The sequence below is a fragment of the Girardinichthys multiradiatus genome, chromosome 11 (assembly GCF_021462225.1).
Source record: "Girardinichthys multiradiatus isolate DD_20200921_A chromosome 11, DD_fGirMul_XY1, whole genome shotgun sequence".
Classification (NCBI taxonomy): Eukaryota; Metazoa; Chordata; class Actinopteri; order Cyprinodontiformes; family Goodeidae; genus Girardinichthys; species Girardinichthys multiradiatus.
Window position 1 is genome coordinate 19,639,080 of NC_061804.1, and position 12,399 is coordinate 19,651,478.

Consider the following 12,399-nt stretch of genomic DNA (forward strand, 5'->3'; position numbering starts at 1 on the left):
ACTTATTTTTCATGATGGAGAAAATATTTTCCACAAACCCACTAGAAGAAGGGATGCTGAATGTCAGCTGCCTGAAGAACTTGCATCCACCTCTCTGCTCTATCTATCTATCTATCTATCTATCTATCTATCTATCTATCTATCTATCTATCTATCTATCTATCTATCTATCTATCTATCTATCTATCTATCTATCTATCTATCTATCTATCTATCTATCTATCTATCTATCTATCTATCTATCTATCTATCTATCTATCTATCTATCTATCTATCTATCCATCTATGACGAGAGCACAGTTGCAAGAAAGTGGGACAACTTCGCCGAAAAACACGTTGTTTGAGCTTTCACGGTGTCCGTAGATCTCCTGCGGCGGAAGCACGGCGCGCTGGTTACGAGCGCTGAACAAACACGGGCCTTTTTTCACGTAAGCGGCGAGGAGACGCTGGGGAAACTGTATCTGATGGGAAAACGCGAATCGACGTAACACCTGTATCTAACCTTAGCAACGGTACCTGCTGGCCAATGAGATGAGTGGAAATATTCTGTCAGCTCATTGGTCACAGAGCAGGATATGGCTGGTAATGAATTTACCGTAATGTTAAATATTAAGCACTCCATCATTTATTAATTCTATTGACACTTTAGTGAAGATTTTTGATCCACCTAATAATACGGGACTACGTGCGTCCTGTTTCAGCTCAATACGGGACGCGTACATTTTATTCTAAATACGGGACGATTCCGTTTTTCAAGGGACGGTTGGCAACTCTAGCTGGCTCACTCCCGGTGGCTGCTTGCCGGGGTCTGGCCCCCTGGGATCTATCGGGCTTCTGCTTGGGGGGTGGTGTGTCCCGGGGTCTTGGGCCTCTGGGTCCATGGCTGGATCTGCTCGGGCGTGGATGGCTGCCGGCGGGGCCTGTGGACTCGTCGCTGCGGCTCCCTGGGGCTTCTGCACTGTCGCTGCTGGGTGGTTCCCCTGGGACTCTCCACTGCTCTTCTCTGGGGGGGTTGCGGTAGTCCCGGTGGTGGTTCTCCTGGGGTTCCTGTGCTTTGGGGGGCCTTTAGATGTCTGTGACTCAGATCTCCTCAGTGTCCGTCCAGGGACCATGGGGCAGGTCTGTGGGTCCTCACACTCGCTATTGCATATTTTTGTGGAGAAACCTTGTATACAAAAGCGCGTCCACACTCATACTCACAGGTGTTAAGCTTCAGGTGTTGACAGATACACAGATGTTCTATATTGGGCTGCACCTCTCACTAAGTACATTTTACGTTCATAATTACCGTGTACTATTTTGTTAAAAAAAAAACAGCTGCAGGTGTATAAGCAAGCAGGTTGTAATCTTGTATTCTCTTTATCCTTCTTTCTCTCCTCCACTCTTTCCTCCTTTTCCCCATCTCTCTCTTTTTTGAGCTTCTTTATTCCTTTTCATTTCAGTCTCCGTGTCCGTAACAATTGAAATATTCCCAAAGAAGTTTATAATAAAGTTTCTTTTACAAATATCAAGCAGAGCTATAAAGCATTAGCTGTGATGCTCCGCTTGTGAAAGTAAATCTGTTGGGCAATTTCTTGGCACTCAGACAACAATTCTGAGCGATATTCTGCCCGACAGGACACGGTACAAAAAAAAAAAGATACAGCTTTTTATGATGTTATGGAGAAAAATAGGAAATCATAACAGTCTATGGTGACATTTAATTTTTAAGAAAAAGAATCAGAATTAGAATAAATCATAAGATGTATAGCCATTCTTTATCTCTTCACAATATTTTTTTCCACAATTGTGTTTTACATGGGTAAAGTTTGTATATAGAATATACCATATAAAACATAGTATACAATGCTTTCACACCAAACCTTTGGAACATTTTGTACCATGCCAGAGTCAGATTTCTGGAGCGGATCACGCTGGTGTGAATCCATTCCGGACCCTGAAATGGATCATAGAACCGTACCCTGGCATGTTTACAACTGCCAAGGTACTATTCTCTGGTCGATTTCAGGAAGAGAAGATGTGAAGTACGAGCAGCACATTTGAATAAAAAAAGATGAAAAACAAAAGAAGAACACGAATCTGAAGACGAACGAGTTTGAAAATGTCTAGTGGGGCTACATGGAGTAGTGAAGAGGTGTAGGTGCACAATTACATTTGAACACCAAAGTAGCAACAGAAACCTTATGAGACATACTTTCTTTTTTGGGCTTCTTGGCCCGTTTTAGGGTCCAGATGGGTTCATACCGGAGTAATCCGCTCCATAAACCAAACTCTGGCATGGTACAAAGCGTTCCAAAGGTTCAGTGAGAAAGCAGTGACACTTTTGAACTTTTCCCTTTTATTTTCAATGGTAGTTCTGGATGCAACACATGTTTTGGCCACCAGCGAAACTGGTAAAGCTCCATAGTTTGCCTGAAGAAGTTACAACTGTGGGCTTTATAAGAAAGTTTTTGTCTAATCCATGGCAATAATGAGGACAAGGACTTTAGTGTGTGAAACCACACACTTTTGAGCGCGGTGAAGTTACTTTTAGGATGAATATTGTATATTTGCGCCCCGTGTATTCAGGGGGCTTGTCCTCCCATTTGATCCAATATAGGCAGTCTGATTACGGGCAGCTGCTCCCTCCCCCTGCAGACGCTGGTTTGCTTGAGGACCATCAATAAATTTCCAAGCCAAACACGCAGTTTCATGGTGTTTTGGAAGGAAACATTTGTGCGTCTGAACAGCTGACTTAGGATGTTATTAAATAAAGTGCCCCATCTGCGTGTAATTCAGAAAGATGAAAGTTTTCTTTTCTTTTCGTTCAACCTTTAGGCATGGATTATGATTTGTAAATTGTAAAATTCTAGTTTGATTTGACCCATCTGGCCATTGTGATCCTTAATATTATTGTAATCGCTCTTGAGTTTTATTACCTTTTCCCTGCACTATCTCTTTGAAAACCTCATCTCTCCTGGTCCCATGGCCAATCAGTGGCCAGCAGTCTGTTTATGTCACATGTAGTCCCAACTCAGTCCCGATTGTATCAGGAGCAGGGAAGAAAAAAGTAGGTACCAGTGCGGAAAAAAACAGTAATGAAAAAGCGGGCAGAGTCGAGCAAAGCCGGACTAAATTGAGCCAGTGGAAAACGGGCAATTGTGTTTAGAGAACAGCCAGAACTGGTTCCAGAGCTAAATTAATTACTACTTCAAGTATCGTGTTGGTTTTTATTTACAGTGGCTTATAAAAGTATTCATACCCCTTAACCTTTTCCACATATTGTTACATTACAACCACAAACATACATATATTTGATTGGAATTTTATGTGAAAGACCAACACAAAGTGGTATACAATTGTGAAGTGGAATAAAAATCATACATGATTTAAAAAATATTTTACAAATAAAAAAGTGAAACATGCAGTGTGCAAAAGTCTTTAGCCGCCCAAAATATGGTGCCAGCTGCATCATGCTCTGGGGGTGCTTCTCTTCAGAAGGGACAGGGAAGGTGGTCAGAGGTGATGGGACGATGGATGGAGCCAAATACAGGGCAATCTTGGAAGAAAACCTGTTGGAGTCCGCAAAAGGCTCCATTATTTGGTGCACTACAATTCTAATCTAGAAGATTTTCAGTTAAATTTGGTTTTAAAGTTTCATTTCTGCTCATAATTATTCTTGTTTTCTGCGATTCTCATGTACTTAGGGCTGGAGTTTGATCTCTAGTGTGAAGGCCACCACACCCCTTTTTCGCCATCATCGTGTAGGACTGTGATAAAGGACATGCAGGTGGAAAGAAGGTGATGCTAACAACACCCACTTTATATATTACAGTTCTGTTACAACTATGATCTGAACAATGCCCCTGACGTTTAATGCTTGGATAACATGGAATAACTAAGAGGAGATAATGGTAAGGGTTTAACTGGTATTTTTGTTGAACGTTTTCTCCTGTTTCTGTTAATTTAGAAAGTTAAGATGAATGTATTTGGTTTCAGTTTCTTTGTTTAGGTAAGTTTCCTCATAAAGGATAGATTACTTTAGACTACTTTATTCAACATACTCATGGTCCACAAGAAAACAACAACACGACATATAAAAAAGAGAAGAGAGAAGAAAAAAAAAAAAATTATAAAAGACTTGCATACCATTGTTTCCACAGAGCCGACTGGTATCTCAGCGCACTAAGAGATGGATGTGAAAACATTACAGTAGATAGATTGGTTTTGTTTGTTATTTTGGCCTGGGTTAACCCTGAAGCTACAACAATCCCCTTTCTTCACAACTCATCACAAACTAGAGTTTTTTAATGGTTTAGAAGGGATTATGTGAAATTACAAGGACTTTTATCCATATTCTATTTGCAAATCAGGTGCGGTCACAGCCACAGTCAAAATGTTTATTAGTTGCATCAGATGTGGTGGAGACAGAACACCTAAAATACCTGGATGTTTCACTGCATGTTCTAAATATGGAAATAAGTAAAGAGAATTGTCCAAAAAGTTAATAGAAGTTCACCGCCTTGCAAAGGTCCTGAATGCTCCTTGATGTACAGATGCAAACATAGCTCCCAAAGTTCAAACTTAAAGGAATAGTAGCCAGAGAGTGCTGGAAGATTTTAGAGCAGCCTTCATAGTTACCTGGCTTGAACTCTATTGAAAATATTTTGTGAAATTTGAAAAACTTGGTTGCAGCAAGCTATATGACAAATGGGTTAAGATTCTCCAGTATCCATAAGCTAGTGTCTGGCTATGAATCTTATTTGAAGCAGGTCGTATCAGCAAAAGGAGCACTAATAAGTTCCCTCATGACAAGTGCTGACACGTGCTTTTCATGAGGGGTTAAATAATTTTGTAGTAGCACTAAGTGTCATTTTGGGTTTAATTTGGAGAAACCTTTAGTAATATTATGAATTGATATCATATTCAAACTGTTCTTGTTTTATTTTTTTTACTGCAACCAGCAGTTAGTTTGTACATTTTGCCAATACACCTAATTTGCAGAGAGTGTTGAATAGTTTTAACTGCAACTCTACAACATTAAGCTCTATATCAGGTACATTTTGTTTTTAACTTTGACTCAAGCTGTCTTCAACCTGCAGAAACAGTTTAAATAATTTATACTTTAACACAGCAGCAGATACTGAGCAAAACAAATAAAAGAAGGTTTTAAATTATGTAAGGCATTTTGTTTTGACCAACGAGCTCTAGTGGTTTTTTTGACATGCTGCAAGAGATTCTATAAGTCACCATGTGAATCCCAACATTTAATTCTGAAGGCAGAGATTTTCATGCAAATAAATCATTTTCAAAAATCAAATCTACAGTAAAAAGAGAAAACAGACTGCAACATCTAGCTCTGGATTTAAATTAATCCAACTGTTCCATGGTGGATCACTCATGCAGATTTGCCCCCTTTGTTTTATCTGAACTTCTGTTGTTTTTTCAGAAAAAAAAACTGGAATGGTTCTAAGGTATAAATACATTACTATCTAGGTTTCTTTCAGTTTTTCCACAAAGCTTTACACTTCTCAAAAATAAATGTTTGCAATGAATGTATTGCAGTTATTTCTACAGGGGTGGTGGTTTAAATGTAGAATGTGAAGAATATGGATGGGTGGGTGGATGTGCATATCTGATATTAAACCTAACACAAAATGTAGACTAAATAAACGTATGTTTAAGATTTCAGATGTTTTTTTAAGTAGATCAGTTATTCCCAACCTGGCAGGGCAGCCCTCTTTAAGGCGGCCTGGAGGGGTCAGGGAACTGGGTTTTAATATCAAAGAGACTGTCAAGACATCTAGCATATTATGCAAAAAGTGTTTGTATATTAAATAAACATTTTAGCACATTGAGATGATCAAAAAGAACAAATAAAGATTCAAATCCATTGAAATATAAATATAGGTACATTGTATTTATTATATTGGACACCATTTATGTTTTTATATTAAAACCCGCATCCTCTGCAGACATATTAACTCTTCAAGTGGCATCGACAGGCAAATCCAGCATCCTGAATTAAATACTGTGAACAAACAGTAAGAATTTTCAGGCAGTCACAGAGACTTTTCAGAATGATACTGACAACAGCTGCTTTTTGTGCCTATATGATCCTTTAGTTGATCAATTATGAAATGAATGAATGCTGAATTAGGAAATCTGATCACTGCACAGAAGTAGGAAAAAAGTGGGGCTATTAGTTCTTGGAAAGTATTGTACATCCCCAATTCCAATGAAGTTGGGACTTTGTGTAAAACGTAAATAAAAACAGAATACAATGATTTGCAATCCTGTTCAGCTTATATGCAATTAAATATACACTACGATGATGAGATATTTAATGTTCAAACTGATAATCTTTACAGTTTTTTGCAAATATTCACTAATTTTGAATTAGATTTTTACAACATGTTTCAAAAAAGCTGGGGCAGGTGCAACTTAACACTGGGAAAGTTGAGGAATGCTCAAAAAACACCTGTTTGGAACATTCCACAGGTGAAAAGGTTAATTGGAAACAGGTGAGTGTCATGATTGGGTATAAAGGGAGCATCCCTGAAAGGCTCATTCGTTCACAAGCAAGGATGGAGCGAGGTTCACCACTTTGTTAAGAAAGGTTTGAGCAAATAGTCCAACGGTTTAAGAGCCGTTCTCAACGTACAATTGCAAGGAATTTTATGGATTTTATTATCTACAGTCCATAGTATCATCAAAGGATTAAGAGAATCTGGAGAAATCTCTGCACGTAAGCGACAGGGCCGAAACACAACAACGCACGTGACCTTTGACCCCTCAGGAGGCACTGCATTTAAAATCGATATCATTCTGTAACAGATATTACCACATGGGCTCAGGAACACTTCAGAAAACCATGGTCAGTTTGTCGCTACATCAACAAGTGCAAGAGTGAACGTCATATATCAACAACACCTAGAAACCCCGCCTGCTTTTCTGGGCCCGAGCTCATCTGAGATTTACTGACGCAAAGTGGAAAAGTGTACTGTGGCCTGACTAGTTCACATTTTAAATTGTTTGACACAGTGTCCATGACATCATGGACGCTGTGTCTTCCGGGCAAAAGAGGAAAACGGACTATCCCGATTGTTATCAGCACAGAGTTCAAAAGCCAGCATCTGTGATGGTATGGGGGTGTGTTAGTGCCCATGGCATGGGTAACTTGCATATCTGTGAAGGAATCATTGGTCCTGAAAGGTACATACGGGTTTTGGAGCAACATTTGCTGCCATCCAAGGGACGTCCTACTTTTTTCAACAAGACAATGAAAAGCCAGATTCTGCATGTGTTACAACAGCGTGGCTTCATAGTAACAGAGTGGTGGTACTATACTGGCCTGCCTGCAGTTTAGATCTGTCTCCCATTGAAAATGTGTGGTGCATTATGAAGCGCAAAAGACGACAACAAAGGCCCGGGATGATGTACAACCAAGGTTGGACATCAAGCAAGAATGGGAAAGATATCTACCTACGAAGCTTCAACAATTAGTGCATCAGTTCCTAAATGCCTATTGAGTGTTGTTAAAGGGAAAGGTGATGTAACACAATGGAAAACATGCCCCTGTCCCAGCGTTTTTGGAAACGTGTTTCAAGCATTAAATTCAAAAGTGAATATTTGCGGAAAAAGGAAATGTTTATCAGGTTAAACATTAAATGTCTTTTCTTTATAGTGTATTCAATTGCATGTTGAAGAGGATTTGCAAATCATTGTATTCAGTTTTTCTTTTAAATTTTACACAACATCCCAACTTAAATGGAATTGGGGTTGTACTTCCGACAAAAACATAATGAATAATCAGACTTTTCTGTTGGCATTTGTGGTCATTGCGCACGTTTTATAAATGGTAGCCCTACAATGGTGAATGGTGGGAGAAACCTGTTTTGTAAGACCAGAACTGAACATCTTAAAAACCATGCAGAACACTGCAAAGACAAAGGTTTGGATGCAGCTATTTTTCACCTGCTTTTGACAGGTGTGGTGAATTAATTTTATAAAATGATTATACTTGGACAACTGATTTTACATTTTCACAATTTCACATGATATTATTGTCCACCATTGTATTTAGTGCTTCTTATAGACGTACACAGCTCCAGATATGTAGCCGTCCTCCTCCTCTGATACTGCCCTCTCCCAGTCTTCCACCTCTGTGACCTCTAAACAAGTCCAGAGCTCCTCTTCCTCTATCTGCCTCAGCTCGCTTTCAAGGGCAGCTTTGTATTCCAAGTTATCATAGTTACTTCTGGTTGTCATGCAAATGTAGCCACCTGGTGGAAAGGAAGAAACAGTGCAATGAAGCAGGATGTTTTTTTTCTAATCCATAGTAAAATGAGGAATTAGACGTTTACATCAAGATAGAACGCATTTAATTGGAAAAAACACACTGACCTGGTTTGGTGACATTGTACAGGTCTCTGATGACACTAAAAGAGACCTGACCAACACTTAATGCTCCAACAATCACAACCACATCAAATGTATCAGCTGGAGGTAAGAGGAAATTAAATAGTTTTAGTTTAAAATGACATCATCCCCGTTAGATAGTTTCCATCTCTGCATCCTAACATTTAAGAGTTTTTAAAAAGCAGACAAGAATTATGTAAATGTACAGCAGCCAAAGGCAGTTAAAGTGAGAATCACCATATAGGTCACAAAAATTAATGAGATGTTCTGATATAGGTTTAATTACCCCACTGTACAGGCAGAGGCTCCTCTCCCAGCAGGGACTGTTTCAAGTCCTGGTACAACCCAGTCTCTCTCGCCTTGTCCAGCATGGCCTCGCTTCCATCAACACCCACAAAATGTCCAAATCTGAGCTTTTTCATCTGTTCAGCAATGACAAACAGTAACTGTGTATCAATCATGCTAGTTACAGTGATACAGCGACTGCAAAGCTCTTAATTTGACCTGTATTGATATTTCTTGAAAATACTGTCAAATGAAGACGTCCTAAATCAATAACTCACTAACAAGAAGAATATTAATAATAATACTGGCAATTTAATAGGGGTGTGTACAATTATGGGACTTATTGTTCTTAAAACTTGCCATGTTAACACCCCTGTTAAAATGGCAGGTTGAAAACTATAATACATATAATGTTATATTTATTCAGCATCGCACAATTGAAAAACAAGCAAATCTGTAAAAAGAGGGAAAAGCAACAAAAAATATAAAAATGCAATAACCCAGTTGCATAAGTGCACCTCAAAACCAATTCTTAGCTTTTGACAGCATTTGGTGCTTTGTAGTAACCATCTATCTGCATTCGCTTTAATGATTTGAGTTTTGATGAGTTCAGTTATCCAAATTTCTTAAACTGAGAGAATGTCTCTTGTCTACAGCCCTCTTCAAAAGACCCCACTGGTTTCCTGCAGATTTAGTTCTGGACTCTGGCTAGGCAAATATTAACCAGTCGAGATGTAGGAGGCTGATGTGCTCCTATTAAAGAAGACTGAAAGCTGAAACTGAATCAAAAGGTGCTTCAACAAAGTTTTAGTTTAAGTGTGTGCACAAACCAAGGTATATCAGCTTTTTTATTCTTTTCCTTTTAATAAATTGGCTCATTAGTTGGATTGTAAAGAATAGTACATGATATGTGGAAAAGGTTTTTCAATTATTTATCATGGTTTCAGATTTTTACAGCATAAAACCTGGCATTTAATAGGGATGTGTAGAGTTTTGAGAGTCAAAACATTTTTGTACATATTTGACTTTACTAAGCTCTGTTTTATTTCTTTATACCACATTACTGTCTGTCTGTTTGTCTGTCTGTCTCATCAACATAGCAACTACTCACCTGTTTGGCCACCAGTCCTGTACCACACGCCACATCCAGCACAACGGCTGCTTCTCGCACAGCGTTAAAATGGGATGAGATGCTGTTTGCTGCGAGACTTGGTGCACAGTAGTCCAAGACAGCCACATCCTGTCGAAATAATTGTAAAACAACAGAAGCTTAGCAGTTTTCTGAACATATCTAGAACAACACTGGCGTTTCAGTTTCAGAGGAACATTTTACAATAAGATGCAGATAAAGTACTTCAAGTGAATTCACTGAACCCAACAGGTATTATGCAGTTTGTGATTGAGTGTAAAAGATGCAGAAAATAAATTGAGCAATTATGCAACAGAACGTTCTACATGAGACAGTGTGTATCAATGATAAATACATTGCAAAGCACTTTTCAAATAATATTAAAAATGCTTGTTATTAAAAACAAACTATTTGCCAAAGTTTTACATGAATTAAGTTTTGAACAACTTCGTGCGACTCTGGTGCAATGCTGATTTTGATGACCTCACAAGTGTTGGTGTCTGGCTGTATAATGTTTTCAAAAGTATTAACTGACTGAAGTTCACAGGTGAAACAAACTGAAAACATCTGTAGCCTTTCCAACTGATTCAAAAAAAGGAACATCACCAAGTGTAAAACTAATAAAAGTCTAAAAGATGTCAAAGGTACTTGGGGTTACTGTAGAAAATATTACTGCAATTATAGCAGCTAACTGAACAACCAGAAGAGTACCATCTAGAGAAATCTTAAAAACAGTATGCATTGTATATTAAATGGGCATTTATTCTTAACTTTTGCATTTAATGTATCATTTTAGACAGCTATAGAGTAGTTAGACATTAAGGATAGCTATTTAACCTAGAACACAAAAAAGAAAAACAACCATCCAGTGTCTATTTTCTCACCCGATCATAGGTCTCTGCCCAGCGGTTGTAGAAGCTGACCTTCTCTTCTGATGTGGTGCTTTTATGAGCTGACAAGATAGCAGCTTTAACACTGTCAAATGTGTTACTGTTGGCAGACATTACATAAAAACCTGTTCAAGAAAACTAATAAAGAAAAAGAAAAGAAACAAAATTAAAGCACATAATTAATTTAGTCAAGCAATTAACAGATAACTTGCAGCGTTGACTCCACTTTAACTTTAAACTATTGTGGAGCTAACAATTTTCCTGATAATTAAATGTATGTAATACTTTTATTAGGCATGGGTTGGTTAATACCATCAAGATATATCAAGAATAATGAAGTTACAGCTTCAAAACTACTAATGTGTTCTATCATACCGATATGACTGAGTAATATTACATCCAATCAAACAACCATATATAACCAAAAAACAGCTGTGTCATCAGCATAGAGCGTGAGTAGGCATGGGCCAGTTGCTGGTATACCAAGATTTCAGAATGCCATAGTTATAAAACTGCTCTAATTTTCAGTCATAGTATTCCTACAGTTTCAATCCTTTCACTAAGATGCCTGAGAATATTTCCACTGGCTGTATGTAGCATAAAGTAAAGGTAAGCTCTCTATACTTGGGAGTCACTTCCAAATTCCTAGTGCACCATTCAACAAGAAAGCCCCCCTGAGATTGGAATTGGAACTGGGGAAGTTGGGCTCACCGAGCAGCTGCTAAATTATTAGCCTATATGGCTGCTGCGCATGTAGAATGTAATGTAATTTGCACACATTAGCTATTTATGAGCAATTTTGATGCTTTGTATCTAGTGACAAACATAATACTGTAAAATATCTATTTGGAAACATGTTCCTTTAGTGTATAAGCGTAAATAATGAAGATAAATACATTGCTATCAGCTGCTGTTGCTTAATATTTAGCACCAAAACAATGAACAAATCCTGATACGACCATAATGCTCTTAACATGGGGTTGACGTAATTCCTAGCTCCAACTTTCCAGACAAATCCTACACAGCATAACATCCCGCTGCCCCTCCCCTACATGCCTCCACACACTGCCGGTCAGCTGACTGAAATATGGCTTCAACACCTTTCACTCACTTACAACAATGTGAAATTTGGCTGTCCTGAAAAAAATTGCAGTCATGAAAAAAAAGGCTAATGATGTTGTACAAATTAAAGAAGTGTCATCCATCACAGGGTGGCACTGTTTAAAAACTATAATGGCAGCTGACTGCATGTTGGCTACACTAGCAGATTGCCTTGCTAATAAACTGTTGTCAGCCAATATCAGCTTGTTATACAAAAAGGCTATTACATTATATTGTACTTTTTTTTGTAAAATGCTGTGAAACCGTGGTATTTTAATACAATGTGATCATAACATTGAAATTTCATACATGCCTGGCTAGTTTTAAAAACGAAAACAGCCTCTTCTGGTTCTGTGCACAGAAATTTGGAACACATTAAATCCTAGTGTTCTTTTTTTTTCTTGTGTAGTGAAATGTAAATCCTGCTCCTATTTTGTAGAAAAAGACAATGGTGCATTTACCAAAACTAGCCTCGTTGGTTTTGGTTGTTGTTAATAGCAGCTTTGTTTTTCTTCTTGTTCTTCTGTTTCTATGGCGGTTGGCAAACCACTTCTAGGTGCGCTACCGCCACCGGAAACTATCGTGCCATCATTC

At 38.3% G+C, this 12,399-nt stretch overlaps 1 protein-coding gene and 1 long non-coding RNA gene across 7 annotated transcripts; one reads left to right on the forward strand and one right to left on the reverse strand.

Moving 5' to 3' along the window:
• Nucleotides 1-374: 374 nt before the first annotated feature.
• LOC124876413 lies at nt 375-9,912 on the forward strand. Of its 3 annotated transcripts, none has more exons than XR_007040297.1 (4): nt 375-428; nt 3,687-3,780; nt 9,342-9,519; nt 9,786-9,912. It is a non-coding gene; the product is annotated as an uncharacterized LOC124876413 (long non-coding RNA). The 3 variants fall into 3 exon arrangements; XR_007040298.1 differs by having other exon boundaries at nt 379-582; XR_007040299.1 differs by lacking the exon at nt 375-428 and having other exon boundaries at nt 2,056-3,893.
• mettl27 (methyltransferase like 27) lies at nt 5,873-12,399 on the reverse strand. 4 transcript variants are annotated; one of them, XM_047379142.1, is made up of 7 exons: nt 12,267-12,399; nt 10,699-10,842; nt 9,797-9,925; nt 8,687-8,822; nt 8,386-8,481; nt 8,084-8,264; nt 5,873-6,010 (listed from the first exon to the last, which is right to left on the reverse strand). In XM_047379142.1, the coding sequence occupies exons 2-7, from the start codon at nt 10,816-10,818 to the stop codon at nt 6,004-6,006; spliced, it is 669 nt and encodes a 222-aa protein (XP_047235098.1). In that variant the 5' UTR covers nt 10,819-10,842; nt 12,267-12,399; the 3' UTR covers nt 5,873-6,003. The 4 variants fall into 4 exon arrangements, with proteins under 4 accessions (XP_047235098.1, XP_047235096.1, XP_047235095.1 ...); XM_047379140.1 differs by adding an exon at nt 12,119-12,156 and having other exon boundaries at nt 5,873-8,264; nt 12,267-12,352; XM_047379139.1 differs by having other exon boundaries at nt 5,873-8,264.

Excerpts from the sequence above, each read along its gene's own strand:
- mettl27 (XM_047379139.1), bottom strand. The coding sequence starts at position 10,818 with ATGTCTGCCAACAGTAACACATTTGACAGTGTTAAAGCTGCTATCTTG. Across the intron at positions 8,823-9,796 it reads CAGGACTGGTGGCCAAACAG|ATGAAAAAGCTCAGATTTGG; the intron begins GTGAGTAGTTGC and ends ATTGCTGAACAG. Across the intron at positions 8,482-8,686 it reads GCCTCTGCCTGTACAGTGGG|CTGATACATTTGATGTGGTT; the intron begins GTAATTAAACCT and ends TCTTACCTCCAG.